The 17,897-nt window shown below is 42.8% G+C and overlaps 1 protein-coding gene across 2 annotated transcripts in view; it reads right to left on the bottom strand.

Moving 5' to 3' along the window:
* The window catches only part of LOC127034557 (transmembrane protein 132D-like), a 410,372-nt gene that overhangs the window by 221,868 nt on the left and 170,607 nt on the right, over window positions 1-17,897 (bottom strand). For both annotated transcript variants that reach the window (XM_050923488.1, XM_050923487.1), the window contains one exon: window positions 7,379-7,525. In XM_050923488.1, coding sequence (XP_050779445.1) covers window positions 7,379-7,525 — 147 coding nt within the window. The remainder of the gene's footprint in view (window positions 1-7,378; window positions 7,526-17,897) is intronic.

Raw genomic sequence — 17,897 nt, 5'->3', positions numbered from 1 at the left:
GGCTTGCTGCCCCAAGCATGCGCTTGGCATGCTGGGGCCTGGAGCTGCTCCTGCCTAGGTGCAGGGGCAGCCAGGAGGCACCGTGCGCTATCCCTGCCCTGAGTGCTGGCTCCACAGCTCTCATTGGCTGGGACCCATGGCCAATGGGAGCTGTGGGGGTGGCGCCAGCGGCTGGAGGCAGCGCACGGAGCTTCCTGGCTGCCCCTATGTCTAGGAGTCAAAGGGACATGCTGGCTGCTTCTGGGAGCCCCCTGAGGTAAACATCGCACAGAGCCCTCACCCCTCACCCCCTCCTGCATCACAACCTCCTGTCCCAGCCCTGAGCCCCCTCCAACACCAAAACTCCCTCTCAGAGCCCGCACCCCACACCCCCTCCTCCTGCCCCCTCCCACACCCTGAACCCCTCATCTCCAGCCCCACCCCTGAGTCTGCACCCCTAGACAGAGCCCTCATCCCCTCCTGCACCCTAACTCCCTGCCCCAGCCCAGAGCCCCCTCTCACACTCTGAACCCCTCAGCCCCACTCCCAGACTAAAGCCCCCTCCTGTACCCCAAATCTCTCATCCCCAGCCCCACCCCAGAGCCTGCACCCCCAGCTGGAGCCCTCACCCCTCCCAAGCCCCAACCCCCTGCCTCAACCTAGTCAAAATGAGCAAGTGAGCAAGGGTAGGGGAGAGTGAGCCACAGAGGAAGGGGGGGATGGAATGAGTGGGGGCGGGACCTCAGAGAAGGGGAGGAGCCTCAGAGAAGGGGCGGGACAAAGTTTTTCATTTTTTTGCAATCCAAAAGTTGGCAAGCCTACTTATTCTGCTCTCAGCTACTCAGTCACTGCAAGCCCAGAGCAGAATAAAGGAGGCTTTAAGAGGTGAAGTGACTCAAGATCTTGGGGCCAGATAAATAGAGTAAAACCAAGTGTCTGTGAGTCCCCATAGCATGGAGAATCAGAAGGAAAAACAAGGAAGGCAAGACTGGAGGATTTTATAAAGCACCAAAGAGATATTCAGCTTGTGCCCCAGCTGATATGTTCAGAAAGCCAAGGCAGTAGAGCAAAGAGGCCAGAGATTACTCTGCACCATCGCCTCGCACCTTGCGTAGCCATTTACATCAGTGCAGAGCACTGCAAAACACTACAAACCAGAGCTGTAGCAGATTTTGCACTGGTGAAAATGACTTACACAAGGTGCTAGACAATGGCTCATGGCTCGGGGAGCAGGTGGACATAAGCTTAGGGTAGTAGGATAAGATGAGTCCATGGGGAGCTTTGAAAAAGAGGCAGGCGAGTCTGACGTGGAAAACTACATTACCGAAAGAACGCAAAGTGAAGCAGATCTCTCAGAACATAACACACACAGGTGGGGCTTTTCCTCTGGAGAACAACAAATGCTCTTAGGCTGTCATATAATTACCTACGTATAAACCCAAAACCTCCCATTGCTTGTAGAAATATTGCAATGATATACTAGGTATATTTAGTCCAAAAGCCCATAAGGCTTATATTACTATTTTCTCACTGAAACTTCAAGTCCAGTAATTTATATTAAGAACAACTAGAACGTATGGGATGGGACACATACCATGGGGTATTTTTGTTTTATTTTTGTTTTGGTAATTCTACCGAGCAGAGCATTTTATGTCCCCTAGTGTTAATATATATGTGGTGGGTAAAACTATGGGAAAACGGAGTTTACAGAAAAAAATAATATTACTGGTGATCTACAATGCTGGACCACATTTACGAAGCATTTTGATGAACGCCAGCAACCCACGTGATATAACTATTGTTGCTATTAGACTGTTATTTATGTCAAATTTGTTGCTTTTGTAGCTCCAGCGGAGAAAGCCATACAGTATTTTAGGATTACAGCACTCTAGAGACCTTATCACATGTAATAGCAGCAGCAACAAGTACAGGAATGAGGCAGTAACTCACTGCAGTTATAACACCAAAACTAGACGTTAAATAATTTAATGTGAGGTTCCGTACTTGATTTGAAAATGAGACATGCAGGACACTAAACATCCCAGACTGCATGTAATGAAAATGAAGTGTGGGTGCATCATAGGGACGGTTACCATATGCTCTCTCTTCTCTTTTCCCCAGGTAATACTTAGTTTATCTCACACTCTTTGGATAACTGTGGAGAAAATGTAAGTACCTCAGATTAGGATACATCTTCATGGAAAATGAGACACACAGGGACAAGTTCTGCCATCAGACAAAGAGGAATTGCCATTGACTGTTGTTATAATAGGATTACCATATACATATTATCACACATTGGCTTCAGTGTAGGGTGACCAGATGTCCTATTTTTAAAGGGACAATCCCATTTTTTGGGACTTTTTCTTATATAGGCACCTATTACCCCTCACCCCCTGTCCTGTTTTTTCACACTTGCTATCTGGTAACCCTACCACAGTGGGTGTCACACATATGTATCTGAAAGCCGAATCTGGCCCATAGACTTCCTTAATAATCGGCCAGATTTCTGACTACAGTCCGTTATAGCAGTGTAAATCCAGAACCCCTATATGCAGGATTATGCATCAAAAGCATAAAAGTGGCAAAAAATCATAAGAAACGCCATCTTGGCAAACTCTCTTTCCCAGCAATAAGCACAAAGTACTAGAAATCTCAGGACTAAGTGTGGTCACACCACATTTTCACGGAATTTGGGGACTAAGAAGATTTGCCTAGTTTGGATCCAGACTTTGGGGTTCTTCTCCAAGACTTTCCAAGTTCGCCCGTCCCTATTTTCGACCTGGGTGGATACTCCTGTGCATATGGAAAAAATATACTGAATTTTCCAACATACATTCAATTGCCAAAATATAGTATTGATTGATTTAAACTTCAGGGGGGTCTCAAACGTCATTGCACCGCGAGCCCCTTCTGACAACAAAAATTACCACAGGACCTCAGGAGGGGGGACCGAAGCCTGAGCCCGCCCAAGCCCCCTCTCCCCCAGGGGTGCAAAGCTAAAGCCCAAGGGCTTCAGCCTCAGGCAGGGAGCCTTTAACCTGAGTCCTGCTGCCCAGGGCTGAAGCCCTCAGGCTTGGACTTTGGCCCCGAGCCCCAGCAAGGCAACCCAGCTACTTACTTTGGGGTCCTGATCCACCGTTTGAGAACCACTGATTTAAATAGAAATAGAGTCGCTTAATAACTTTAGCTGTCATCTATTTCAGGTACCTATGGCGCCCACTTCTGTAGTAGCTGAGCATCTCACAATCTTATACTCATGACGCCCCGATAAGGTAGGGAGTTGCTGTCTTCCCCATTTTACAGATGAGGAACTGACACACAGAGAGATTAAGTGACTTGTCCAAGGTCACATGGGCCTGTCCTTACCATTATCTAGATCAGATGAAATAAACTCATCCAGACAGTACCATGGTATCCCATTCAATCATACCTGTTTATTTTTGTTTTATTCTATCTGACCTTCTATAGTCATGAAAACTCTGGACTTTGTTTTACTTTTGAAAACTTCTTTTTGTCACTATGCTGGTTAATATGTAAATGAAATTTAAAATATTAGGCATAATATTCAGCAGGTTGATTTCCTTATTAAATATCACTCATGTCTGTTTTGCCACTCACTTTTAGGAGTAAGATCAAGCATTATAATGGGGAGGAAGAGGAGGAAGTGAGCTTTTATTGGCAAACAATTTCTCTTTGCATGTTTAACTGTGCTAAATATGCAGAATGGATAACAGTTAAATATTGAACTCTGTTTTCAAGTTGTTTGCTTCTGGAGTTCTTTTAGAAATTCTTCAGACTCTATTTACATATTGTTTAATTACTCTTAAAAATCAGAGATCTGATCACATGAATGCAAAGGTGGCAATGTTAATTAACTTGAGATTCAATGCTTTTGTGATCCTGATAGTTTTACATGGATCAGAAAATAGTGTTAATAAAGCTAACTTACTGTGACAGGTGTAATTTCATGGATTAAGGAGACCCTTTTCAAGTGACAAATTTAACCAGGATTCCTGAACATTTCTTTTTATAAGTTTTGAAATATATCACTCATTTTGTTTCAAGAGGTTTTGGCACTAAAAGCTTATCATAACAGGATTAACATATAAATATTATCACAGCCAGCAGGATGTTTCTGAATGAATATTAACAGCAAATATTATGAGTCTGCATCAGAATAACTAATTAAGCACAGCTGTCAAATATCATTTGACGTTTTCAGTGCCCTGTTTATTACAGGCTGGTGACAACGTTCCAGATTTATGGAGACACAACCAGAAGGTCTCCCCTCCTTGAATCTTCACGTTCACCCTCATGCAAGTGTAAATTTATAACAAACTAAATCATGACATCTATGATTAGTAGATGAGTTTAATACCTGTAACATCTGTACAGTCCTAAACCACAAGAAAAAAGCTTATAGAAATAACTTTCTCCATGAATGAATCAGTGACTCAGAGATGCTTTAATTTGGGAAACACTTAAAATTGATTGAAGCATCAAGTTGTGCTCTCCTTCGGTTTCTCTGGGGTTTCTGTTTCGTTATTCATCATATATTATCTGCCCAAACAAACAGGCAGAACTCTGTGTCTGAGCACATACTGGGCTGCAGAAACTTTTTACAGGTTTAGAGTTCCCCTATATGCAACTTGAAGCTGAGCATTTCTGCTTCCCTAAAGATGGCTGCCTGAAGAAGAAAGAATGCTTGGAACTCAGGAGACCTGAGTCCAAATCCCTGCTCCACCCCAGACTTCCGGTCTGACCTGCTGCTGCAGTGTAAATCCAGAACTCCTTCAATGATGCAAGATTATGCCCCAAAAGCACAAGTGGCAAAACTATCTCGCTCAACAATGAGCACGAAGTACTAGAAATCTCAGGGCAGCGTTCCATTGAGATCTGTATTATAGTATCCGTGTTGCAGGGAAGGGAAGGCAAGTTTTAGCCACCACAGAAAAAATTAAGTCTAACAAGGGACCTTTAATTAGCTGTAAAATTGTGGTCCAGACATTAGGTAATCATTTGATTTCAGTATTAAGATACTTAACCATTTAAATCAGTGTTTCCCAAACTTGGGACGCAGCTTGTTTAGGGAAGTCCCTGGCGGGCTGGGCCAGTTTGTTTACTGCCATGTCCTCAGGTCCGGCCGATCGTAGCTCCCACTGGCTGCAGTTCGCTGCTCCGGGCCAATGGGAGCTGCTGGAAGTGGTGCAGGCCAAGGGACATACTGGCCGCTGCATCTAGCAGCTTCCATTGGCCTGGAGCAGCGAACCGTGGCCAGTGGGAACCGTGATCGGCTGGACCTGCAGACGCAGCAGGTAAACAAACCGGCCAGGCCCGCCAAGGGCTTTCCCTACACAAGCGACATCCCAAGTTTGGGAAACACTGATTTAAATGATAGATCTGATAAATTTGGTAAAATTCTTTAGTTAAAAACAAGTGGACAATCATCTTCTTAGAATCTTCTTTACAATTTATAAGAATTGATTATTTTTAGCATTCATTTGATCACTCAGTTAATTTGACGGTGTAATTCTAATCCAATACTGAGACTAATTTGCTAATTTGACCTTGATTTGATTGCTGTAATGCTCCATTTTTAGTTTAGTAGTAGTAGCAGCTTAGCTTTGGTGATATGTTTTCTTGATTTTGTAAGTGTTTTAATTACATTCAGAATAGATACTGGAGTTACATTTCTTACAATAAGTAACATGGGTCCAGAACCTTTGAGGGCCTGGCACGGATACCACCTAGCTAATCTAAAAGCCTGACTAGCTCCCCCTAATTAATCTTTGTTCTCACCTGCCTTAGCTAACTAAGGCCCAAACCAGCAATGAACTCTACATGGGCAGAGACTTGATAACAATGGTGCTCTGCTGGGATACAGGGGTCTGCTCATGCAGAGCGTATTGCAGGACTGGAGCCTAAATCACATTACTACCATATCTGCAATACTAGTAAGTCATTCCCTATAGTCAGCATGTGGAAGGATAGTGAACATACTTCAATTACTGGTTAACCTTATGTAATGATCGAATGGAAACTGGCACATTTTAAGGGCAGCCACTGAATGCTTCATCTTAGGAGAATATTGAAACGGAATAAGTAGCCAAACTTTGTTCCACCCTTGATATCACACTACATTTTACCATTACTGAAAGAGGAGCAGGGAAATGCTGCGCCGCACTGCAGAACACAGCCACAAAACTGAAAGGGTAGATGGTGTTAGGTAATTGCTTTGGTCCTGATCCAAAGCCCACTGAAATGAATGAAAAGGCTCTCATTGACTTCGGTGAGCTTTGAATCAGGAATTTTAATAATCTTTCTGCTTCTTTTATTCAGGAAAAGGCTGTGACCTTGGACATATATATAGATTCCTTCCCTAGCCACTAAAATTCAACCAGCTATGAGATGATCTATGGTTTAGGGGAGGAAGTGGAGGATACCATATCGAGAGGGATTTTGAAATTGAACTCGTGTGTGTGTGGGGGGGGACAGATTTATGTCTGGAAAGTAAAGGAAGTCCCCTTTCCCCTCCCTCCTATATTCCAGAGCCACTGAGTTTCCTGTGTATCTAGAGGTAAGAGGTTTTCAATTAAAAGGGGCCAAATCTTGCACCCTGTGCAAACCCAGTACATTTCAATGGAATTTCACAGCAGGTAAATCACTGCAGAATTTGACCTCCCTCTTCATGATGCCAGTTTAATAGTAACAATAATTAATATAACAAATCGTTAGCCAGTGAGCTCCTTACCAACATGCTCTCCTCCCGACGCTTTACCAGGAACAGTGAATTAAATGAAACCAAAAGGTATCAACCATTTATTCTTAAAAACACTCAACTGTGATTAGAAACTGGAACAACTGCTAACCAAAACTGCTAACCTACCTAAGTTATTACATCATGTGAATTTAAGATCTGAATGTCACTTCTCTGAATGTGGATTAAAAATTCACTATCAAGAACATGGGTTGAAGCCTGGCATGTGTTTCTTAGTTCCTTCGCAAAAGCTAAGGATACATATTGAAGACTGTAATTAACAAGCCACTAATATAATGCCTGACCTGTTCAGAAGCAAATAATTTTAAAAGATTAAACAACCTGGCTGAACTAAATTCAGAGAGATGAGGCAAGTCCTTTTAAACATTGTGAAATGAAGTTTCCCTGGTAGTTTTTATTTCCTTTAGGCAATCAAAATAGATTTAGAGTCCATATGGTACAGTAAGCAGAGTATTATAAACGAAAGACAGCATCAGTCTTTCCATTGATACATTGACTATGTGTAATTAGAAACTATAATAAAAGTTTTATTAATACCATAACAAAGCAGATACATCTGCTTTTAAAAAAGCAAAATTATCTCATTTATAAAATGTACAACTACTAGAAATGACCTACCTGTTTTCCGAGGTAGCAGATTTCCTCTGACAAACAATGACAGCTGGTGCATATTTCCCAGTATAATCCACGCTCTCTCTAATGTCCCATACGTACGGGCTGCTGGCTCTTACACTGAAAATATTCACACCTTTCTTCACCTTTGCCCTAAGAGGAACAAGAGGATATGTCAACAATTAGATATAGAATTTCATTTCCAAGCTGTTACATGGATCTTCATTTTTTTCTCATTACTGGTCCTCTGGAGATGCTACAGCTCATTACAGATGGACCACACTGGTAAGAGATAAAGGTATAATGGAATTAAACCTCCCCATAGTTTAAAGGAACAGTGTCAAGATAATAATGTTATTGATATAATGGTAAATAGATCTGTGTTTACATTTTCTTCCCATAATACATTAGATCGCTAAAACCAGAGGAATTTTAAAGCTCTACTACAATTTTTTGCCATTTTTACTATTTGATTGTAAGTTTTTCCATGTCATTTTGACAGTGAAACTAGTGACAGTGAAACTAGGCTACTCAGTTATACTTTTGGTCCTCATTGGTTCTACAGCTCCTGAGCCTGCAAACTCTTAGGCACATGTTTATCTTCACACACATGGGTTGTTCAGTTTCAATGGGACTACTTACATGCACAAAGTTAAGGAAGTACACAAAATTATGCATGTACTTGTTTGCAAGATTGTGACTTGTTTGCTAGATGGTGATGGGAGTGGTTAAGACTAGAAAGACTAGGCTAGAAAGAGAGACAGAGACACACTTCCTTGTTCTCATGCATTAGCCCAAAGCAGCTGATCTGAGGTTACCAATGCTGCAGTGAAAATAATTAATTTAGTAATCTGTTTTCTTTCTTTTGCTTTTCAATTTCCGATTTTGTAACCCCTAATTCTCTTTCCTTTCCCCCTGCCCACAAAAACATCTAAATGGGTGCACTAAGCCACATTGGCATTGTCCCTTTTTACTCCAGCTTTATTTCATGCTGGTGAATTGGGAGTTTCCAGTGATGTTATATTTTAGCTTTCAAAGTTTTTTGTTTTTAAATAAAAAACATTGTGGTCAAATATCCCAATACGTGAGATGTCACGAGATGCCAGTTTAATTACATTTGATAAAAATCTCATATACAAAATGCATTCAGCACACTGGCAAGTCCCTCATTAAGAAAACAAAAAGAATGTGAGGGATACTTCTTGCAAGCATGGTAGAAAGCATTACTGGCTCTGCCGCTCTACAAGATTTCCTATGGAATCTTTTAAGAACAGATTAAAAACAGACATGGGATTCCTTCTAAAAACTGGATGCTATAGGTAGTATCTATTTTATTCTGATAGCACAATGGTAGCTATTACTATTTAGCAATTTCCTTAGCTCACCAGTAGGAATTATGATGTGAAGACCAGATAATTTGTGCTCACAGTCTCCTATGCCAATTTCACAATATGCTGCATCATACGCAGGATGCAATGTCCATTCATAGCCCAGTTATAAAGATCCCTCAGGAAGACGGGCCAATGGCCTGATCACAGCTAGGGAAATTAACTTGCAGACCAGGCAGGTTCATTAGAGAGAGTGTGCCAGAGAAAGAAAAACAAGGTGGATGGAAACTGATGCCAGTCTTCAACTCCAGCTAGTCTCAATGGCTGCAGTGATGAGAAATTTCTGTAGCTGCTCTGCCTACTTTCTGTCCCACAGGTGAGAACTAACGTAAGGCCCAAATGGGAGTTAGGAGCCTAAATGATCTGGACCTAAATGATTTCATTGGGCATTGTGGGTGCTCAGCACCTCTCAGGATCAGGCAGCTATGACTATGAATTCACACTGCCATACGCACTCCTGGGGCAGCTTTCCAGAGTGGTCACCTAAAGAGTACTGCTAATTATGGCATGCCAGGGTAGGATTGGGACACTCTGTGAAGGCAGCGTACTGGAACACTGGTCTATATCATTGCTGCCCCACTCCTAGCATAGTCATTGACACCAGTACAAAATGAGTATGAATCTATATAAGGCACCTCTATGTGCACATACACCCCATTACCATAGTAAGCACCTCACAACACCCTGTGAGGCAAGGAAGTGCTGTTTACTCCATTCTGCATTTGGGAAACTGATGCACAGAAATGCTAAATAACTTGTCCGAGGTCACACAGAAAATCTGTGCTGGTGCAGGGCTTTGAACCCAGGTCTCCCACAACTAACTATTGGCCAGACCATCTTTCCTCTTTAGCATAATAGTAGCATTTTACATCCACTGTTCCCTGGTGTAAATGACCACCCAAAATGCATGCAAAGAGAAAACTAGGCCCAAAATGTGTGTGTGTGTGTGTGTGTGTGTGTGTGTGTGTGTGTGTGTGTGTGTGTGTGTGTGTGTGTGTGTGTGTGAGAGAGAGAGAGAGAGAGAGAGAGAGAGAGAAAGAATTGTATATACACACACAAATAAAACATACACTGAGATATTTCTCTGTGAATTATGAGTGTGTCTCACAGTTAGTACAATGAAAGGATATTTGATTGACTCTAGGACAAATATGTTTTCATTCATGCAGTTAGAGAAACTAGTTTGTATTAAAGAAAATGCAACTGCAGCATCAGAAAGTGTGGAAGTGGAACAAAATGTCTTTGCAATTTGATTGTGCCACCGAGCCCCTTTATATCACCTTAGCAGTGCAAATTCTCCTCAGATGCCTTAGTGTAAAGGAGAATCTGACCCAATGTCTCAGTTCTGCTAAAGAAGCGGCCATAAACTTAGAAGGAATCTTCTGTTTCCACATGAAAACAATTTTAAATGTAACAAAAAATACAGATGCAACCACTCTCTCTCGCCTTTGTTATCTTCTAGCGGCATTTCTTTAAGAGATGGCGCAGTGTAGCAAAGCAGCAGGATGGACACACAAACATACAGACAACTTGAGCTTGTTTACCCTTGACATTCACTGCTGATGTTTCAAAACAAACACAGGTTCTTGCCTGCCTTCCCGGCGTAATTGCAGTCTGAGGATGAGAATTTCTTTAAAAGGGTTTTGATAAGGTCTAATTTAGTCATCTATTACAAGCCCTAAACCTTTAATTTTACTGAAAACAATAACAGAACTAGATTGCTGTTTCCTACAGAAGTAGAGGTTACTAGCTCTTTTTAGAGCAGTCAGTTATACATGCTCCTGTAATTACCACTGAAGCTTTGACTCCAGCGAAAGCCAGTTTCTTTCATTTTCTCAGGGGTGTCTTAGTATTTTGTTTGCCGATACTGCACTGCAGAATTCTCTTCACCCAATTTCCCTTGACACTCACACTTAATTACAAAGAAGCCACCTGGAAGAGATTGGGTTAATGCCAACAAAAGGTGCATTGTTTGTCAACAAACAGACCTAAAACTGAAGGTACTTGAAGTTTTTATATGACTGTTGTCAGGTTTCAATTTACTTCTTCCAAATCTTTGTTTTTTAGTTGTGTCTGACTGCCATGGCTACAAGGCAAGCTGTGTTTTAGACCCCTTTGCAGCCCCTCTTGAGTGCACCCCACAGGCATCAATTTCTGTATCTCTCTCAGGGGAAAAATCCCCACAGTTCAACCACTTTTGGACTGGATCTCTGGGTTGCAGCCCCCTGTAACACAACAGGCCCCAAGGTATTTGACACCTGCAAGAAAAAGTCTCTCTGGGAGCCTGTGATCCACTGTGGTTGAAATGACCCCAAAACAACTTCTTCAAAATAAACATATTGTTTATTCACCCACAGATATATAAAAAGCAGAGAAATGGTAAAATCAACAGAAGTTTATGCCCATCTGTTCTCACCTACACTTTATCCCTTCCTTGAAGTTTTTGGTAAGTTCCATTCAACGCAGGCCCCTCATTTTTGGGAAAAACACACTGTGTTGCCACATTCTCTCCTGATGATGTGTCTAAGCTGCTTTGTTAACCTGGGTGATTGGCAACTGGGTCTGAGCACCCAGGTTAGCCTAGCTCAGGTATAAGCTCCCCACTGCAAAGCTCAACCCATGTTACTGTGTTATCTCTGTTTCTGCACTCAGCGAGGTGCACCTGGGAGCATTTCCTATAGTTCTTTGAGCTGAGATGCTCTAGGATATTTTCCCAATCAATTGTGGGAGAACTTGTCTGTCTGTCAGAGGAAATCATGGGATGGCATTGGAGCACTATCAGCACTCAAGAAATTTTGCCCACATCATCATTGCAAAATGGATAGCTTACAGCCTGAGTTAAAATGGAAACCGGGTTCTAACCCTCACTCCCATCTTGGTAAACTAGCTTGGTCTTAAAGCACCTCCTACCCTGGGTCAGAGGTTTGTCTGTGTGTATGGTAGGTCAGTTTTTGCCAATACCTGGGAAAAAGCCCCAGATTAACTGTGCAGTGAAGATGAACTCTCTGTCAGAGACTCACCTCCAACAGCTACTGCCAACTGCCCACTTCTTCCTCTCCAAGCAGGAGCCTTAAACAGTTTACTGTCCCTTTGATCTTAGACTGTGACCTTGGAAAAATAAGACTCTTAACCTGGCTAGAAACAGGCAGGTAGGTATTTCCCCCCCTTGTTCTCTGAAGGATACTTGATAGTTTCTTTGGTATTTTCTCTCATTATTTCATTTCCTGTTTGTTTACCCCTAACATCCTCCTTTGATTTAACTCCATGCAGACAGGCAGAATAATATCAAGCAATTAAACTAAGGTAAATGTGGTATTTTAAAAACAGTACAGATATCTCCTTCCTTCTCCACATTGACTCACAGTTCTCAGCATGTCGACTGGAGGACAGGGTCAGGGACCACATGACAAGCACATTTAGTCACTCACTGCAGACTGCATAAGCTTGATCTACACTACAGAGTTAGGTCAACGTAAAGCAGCTTACGTCAACCTAATTATGTCAGTGTCTTCGCTACAGCCTTGCTCCCAGCAATGTAAGTGCCTTACTACCCTGACATAATAACGCCACCTCCATGAGAGGCATAGGGCTTTTGTTGGTGTAGTTAGGGCAAAGCAGTGTATGTATAGACACTGTGTTAGTTATGCTGGCGGTTGGCTGTCATTCCTGTCAATTTCATGGCTCCATGCTGGAACTGTGAAATTGACAAGAAAGTCAGGCTGTAATCGGGATAGGGTTGGGGCTCCAGCTAGAGCCCAGCTGCACCCTGAGCTACCCGCTCCCAGCGAGGCTGTGCCCACCCTGCTCCCCACTTGGAGCTTGGCTGCCCCTGGGCTCCCTGCTCCCAGCCTGGCTGCTCCCCAGTCTCCTCGCTCCAAGCTGGGCTGTGCCCACCCAGCTCCCCACTGGCACCCGAACTGCTGCCAGGAGGCTCTCCGGAGGGAGCCCTGGATCCTGGCTCTCTCCCCCTGCTGCTGGGAGCCTGACTTCCCACCCCCACCCCCAGGCTCTTGGCTCCTCACCATTCTTTTTTTCCATTTTTTTAATTGAAAAACCAACATATTTCTGTAAAAAATTAAAATATAAGAGGTTTTCAAAATTCCTTGTGTAATTAGCATTTTCCAACTAGCTTTAGTATGTGAAAATGGAGAAACTTGCACAACAGATTTTACTAATATACGGCGGGGATCGAGAGAGAGAAGCCAACTGACCAGCCAAAGAAATCCCCCTGCTCCTCAGCTCTGCATATTCAATAACCATTCAGTGAAGAAAAGTGCCTACCATGTATCCAGGTATTTTCTATGGTTTGCATCATTGTTTGCTTTATATGCACTGCAGCATGTAATTTACTCCTGGTCTGCAGCTACGAGACCTCTGTGGAGCTTACCATCTTCTTCACAAATTAGTTCACATAAGCGGTGCACTTGGGAGAATTCATCCATTGAAAACCTGTCAGTGCTGGCAGGGTGCAAGGCAAGAAAGGAAGAAGGTACAGAGGGAACTCCCTGAACTGATACATCACACCTGAAATCAAACACGTTTTCCTAAGCACATAAAGACAGTGATTTCCCAATTCCATCTCATGACCCACTAAAGACCATGTTTCTCCAGTGATAAAAAGAGGCTTCAAATCACGCAATTAAAATGCAGGAGCTGCCCCTTTTCATTTATCAAACTGTCTGTTTTAAAATCTCCCAGTTTTCTTTGTAGTTTACAACCAGTTAGCACTTAGCTTTCGGCCCGTGTCATTACCGCAGGCTGGTAATGGCTGTGAAATTGTTACTTAAGTGTTGTATAAAATGGAACAGCTGGCTGGTGAAAAATAACAGTGGCACAGCATGAGTGCCGCTAAGTGCCCTGGTACAATGTCAACCCAGCATTGGGTCTGAAACACCAAGGGGAAGCAAAAAAAAAAGGAGAGAGAATTCACCCTCCAAGGCCAATAAAGGGAGATCAAAGACATTTGTGCTTAAAGGAATGGCAGATATTCTGACTCTGGCCAGGACTGTCCTGTCAGTGACCCCTGAAGGGATTCTGCCTGCTACACGCCACTGTCATGCTACTGCTCGCTCTCCTCCCCCTGCAAAAAAACTCCACCGAAACATTTCTAAAAAAAGATGTTTCAAATCCGTGAAATTGATTCTGGTTTTCGATTACTGCAGATGCTCCAGGGAAAGACGTAGAAAACTTTCCCAGGAAAGTTTCACCATTTAGAGAGAGCCTGTGCTTCCACAAGCTATCACCTCGCTCGGGGTGGCTGTTACAGTGCAATGGACAAACGAAGGTTTCTCAAAAGTCCCGTGAACCCATCCTTGGGTATTTATAACCATTTAATAAAGGACTCGACGGGTCTGTTGTACTTTTTATTGCTCAGACCGTTCCAGGATGTCATAGCAAACTGTCCAAAGCAGTCTCTGACTCCAAGAGGTGACACTCGTTGTGTCCCTGGTATTCCCCTCCTGTGCAATGACAGCTGGAGGCATACGGGTGAGGGGTTTTTACCAGTCCATTCAGGTTTTTAACGCCCAGCAGTCTGAATGCCTGGTTAGCCAAGCCAGCAGATGACTCTGAATGGTCCACTGGAAGCACCCAACAGGCTAGATGCGAATGGGAAAAGGGTGGGGTTTTGACCCAGCGAAAAGGAAGGGCTGTGTTAGCAAACTGAAAGCTTCGGATAGGTGCAGTTGAGAGTGGAGGAAAGCAGCAACTTGAGCTAGCAGCGAAATGCCCCCCGGAATCCACCTTGAGAGCAGTCGGGGGCTAACACCTGCCAAGAGACATACTAAATGATACTAAATGACCTGCTGCAGGACGGTGGCCGTAGAGGAGTTGCTTAGAGTGGGGGAGGGGAGATGCTGAGAATGCTGCTAGTACTAGCCTTTTTCCCCTTTCAAATAGTATAGCCCGGACCTATACTAGAGATGGAAAAGCCCTGGCTAGTCTATCCCCCCGACTAAAGCAGGGGGCTTTTCTTTCTCTCCAACAGGTCCAGAGATGATTTAAAATCAAGGTGAAAAACACTGCTTATGAATGCGGCCTGCACTCGACTCCTGAGCTGTTTACCCAGCAATAACCTATTTCTTATCTTGCACTGGATGTGCTAGCACCTAAGGATGCTTGTACATAAAGGACTTACTAGAATGTGTTTAACCTGAAACACAACCAGATTGCCTGGAGACCAGTCATGAAAATGTATGTCTTTACATCGGCACCACTTAAACAATCAGAAAGAGTTTCTCTAGTTGGATTTTTTTATTTTACAGTAACAGAGCTGAGACCGCACCATCAAGCAAGACCTCTGGAATCGGATAACAAGAAACCTAGCAAACAACTAGATAGCACTGAGATGGAAAAGAACCTCACAAAGGGTGCCAGACAGACAGCGTAGGTGGGTCAGGGACAAAGCTAAGTGAAAGGTTCACAATGAAAACAGAAACAAGAGGAAAAGTGATGGGTTGCAGATTGCTTTAAAGTCTCTAAACACACATTAGAGGTTTCTCAAAAGTCTCGTGAACCCATCCTTGGTGTGGGGGCAATTTCTCTATCTGCTTTTGGGTGCTGCTCCTAATAGTTAAAGCCTTCAAAGGACTAGGGCCTACCTATGTAAGGGACCACCTGTTCCCTCACCATGACTGCTAGGGCTAGGGGTGAGCATCTCTGAATCTGGGATATTTCCAATGGATGGCTGTCTACCACAGAAGGCGTCTTTGAACACCTCTCTTTGCACAAGCCTTTTCCTGATATTGATGGCAGCAGACTAGACTGGCTGTATTTCTACATAGACAGGACTGATCATATTATCCAGTGCAAATCAATAAGGCAATGAGAAGTGGTTGGAAAGTGTGTTGTTCTCTTGGTATTTGTACTTTTAATTACATGTATAACATCTAAACAATACAGAGATGGGAACTTTATACCTACTTAAGGACACACATTCTGCTTGATTTACCCCCATGGTTTTGCTTGTGTGGGGCTAATTCAGAGCAGAACATGGTCCTCACACAGACATATGCCTTTGCATAGAAATCATGCAAAAACGTTTCTTCCAGGTAGAGTGCCACCATTTTCAGTGAGTTTCACATTGAGATTTTGGACTTATTTGCATTTTAAGGATGGCCCTTAAGCAGCACAAAAGCTGTGTGGGTCAAGATAGATGCAGGATAGCTGAGCCTCTGAGAAGTGAAATCCCCAAAGAGAGGATTTTCCTATTAGGAACTACCCCTCATATTTGAGGGTCTTTTCAGAGGAGAGCAGGGCTGCCTCCACGCAGCACCCCTTTCAATGAATAAAACTGGAATGTCCCAAACACAATGGAAGCTACAGCACTTCTGAAAACCAGGCCACTTTTTGAGCAGAGCCTTAATAAGGATCTAGGAGTCTAATGTTAGGACCCCAGATTGGAAAGTTTTGGCCTTTAATTTTAGGTCAGTTTCGGCTCAGTAAAAATAGTAGGATTTGCTCTTCAGGACTGAGTTGCAATGAGTTGGCTTTTTCAGAGCTGTTTTGCCCCCCCAGGATACTTCATGTACAAATCAGTGTTGCTAGTTGTTTTCAGAGAAGATGCCACAAAGTTTCTCCAGGTTACACTAATAGCTTTGTTGATTGAAAATCTACAGCAGAAGAGAATTGGGAATCCCTTATAGATACTGATGGAGTTAGAATAATTTATGGAGAGCGGACTAGCACAACACAAGCTATTTAAAGCTGTATAATATACCCACAAACTCTTATTAAGGTCTGTAGTTTTCAGCCCTGTGAGACAGAAACTAGCTATCATTATGCACCACCATGAAAGCAGATTAAAATTAAATCAATCTGTTTATCTATGGGCTTGCAATGCAGCTCTCTCAAAAGCTAACATATTCTCTATCTAATTAACATTTCAGGAGCAAAAACCATTCCACTCAGATGCTTGAACAACCCCATTCAAATTGAGATATTAGAAAAAATAAGTCCCAAAAGGTTTTATAATCATATTTAATTAATAAAAGAGTACGAGACCAATTTAGGCCTCAGAAAATGAACTGTGCATGCCATGAGTTAAATAAAATAGGTGTCTTTGGAATATATGTCTCTTGAGTTGGGCAAAAACTGTCTGTCTTCCTTGTGGTTCTGTGCTTGCATGTGTTTGGGGGCTTAGATTTTATTTTTGTAGTGTTCAGTCAGAAAATTAATACGAAAAGCATGTTTGGCACGACGAAAATTAGACTGTAAAACACAAACATCCCTGGAGAAGTAAAAGGCGGGAGGAAGAATATAAGTTGATTCAGAACAGAGGTAAGTATCCTAAGGTTTGTTACTCTGACTTCTATTCACTTACTAGATAAACTCTTACAAACTTGGCCCCAGTTCTCAGTGGAAATGGAGGGTTCTCAGAAGCTTGCAGGACAAAGATCTTCACGTTCCCTTTGTTAATAAATGCCCTGATGAACAAGTGTGTTGCTTTATGATGATGTGATGTAATCTCAGGACACATCACCACGCTGCAGTGTCACTGCATCCTGGCATGATATACCAAGACAAGACCACCATGCTGTCACATGAGATCATAATACAACATCACTGTGGCCCAAAACTGTTTTTGTGAACCTTAAAAGGTTCTGAAAATCCACACCAGTGCTCCTGATGGTGGCAACCCTATTGCTAATGTGCCAATTAAGTGAACATCTATGCTATAAGGCTACTCCAGGTGGTTGTATGGAAACTGACATTATCTCCAAATGTAAACAGGTTTGATCCCTCTACTCTCAATCCGCACACAATCTGTTATTATACGAAACTCACCCATATTCTAGGGTTTTCCTTTATTCTTAATTAACAACAAATGTGAGCCTTAATCTGAACCGACTGTTCCAAGGGCTTTTCCTTGCAGCACGTCTTGTCTCTTTCCCTAGCTTTCCTTTGTCTTAGCAAAGTTCTCCACTTCTTACACTCCTGAGCTAGAGCTAATGAGACGAACGTGATCTAACTGTGTGAGTCACTGAGAATAGCTCTACACTCCCATCAGGGTGCTGGCAGCTGACAGGTAGGGACACCAAATATGAGGGAGAAAGGCAGGAAACTGTTTTGCTTCTGCCATCTCACTGCATAGCAATATGGCTGTTGGTAGCATCCGCCTGCTGCCTTCATCACATTAA

Source organism: Gopherus flavomarginatus, chromosome 15, assembly GCF_025201925.1.
Source record: "Gopherus flavomarginatus isolate rGopFla2 chromosome 15, rGopFla2.mat.asm, whole genome shotgun sequence".
In the NCBI taxonomy this organism is placed as follows: Eukaryota; Metazoa; Chordata; order Testudines; family Testudinidae; genus Gopherus; species Gopherus flavomarginatus.
Note: the sequence above shows the minus strand (reverse complement) of the source record. Positions and strands in the feature narration are given on the sequence as shown.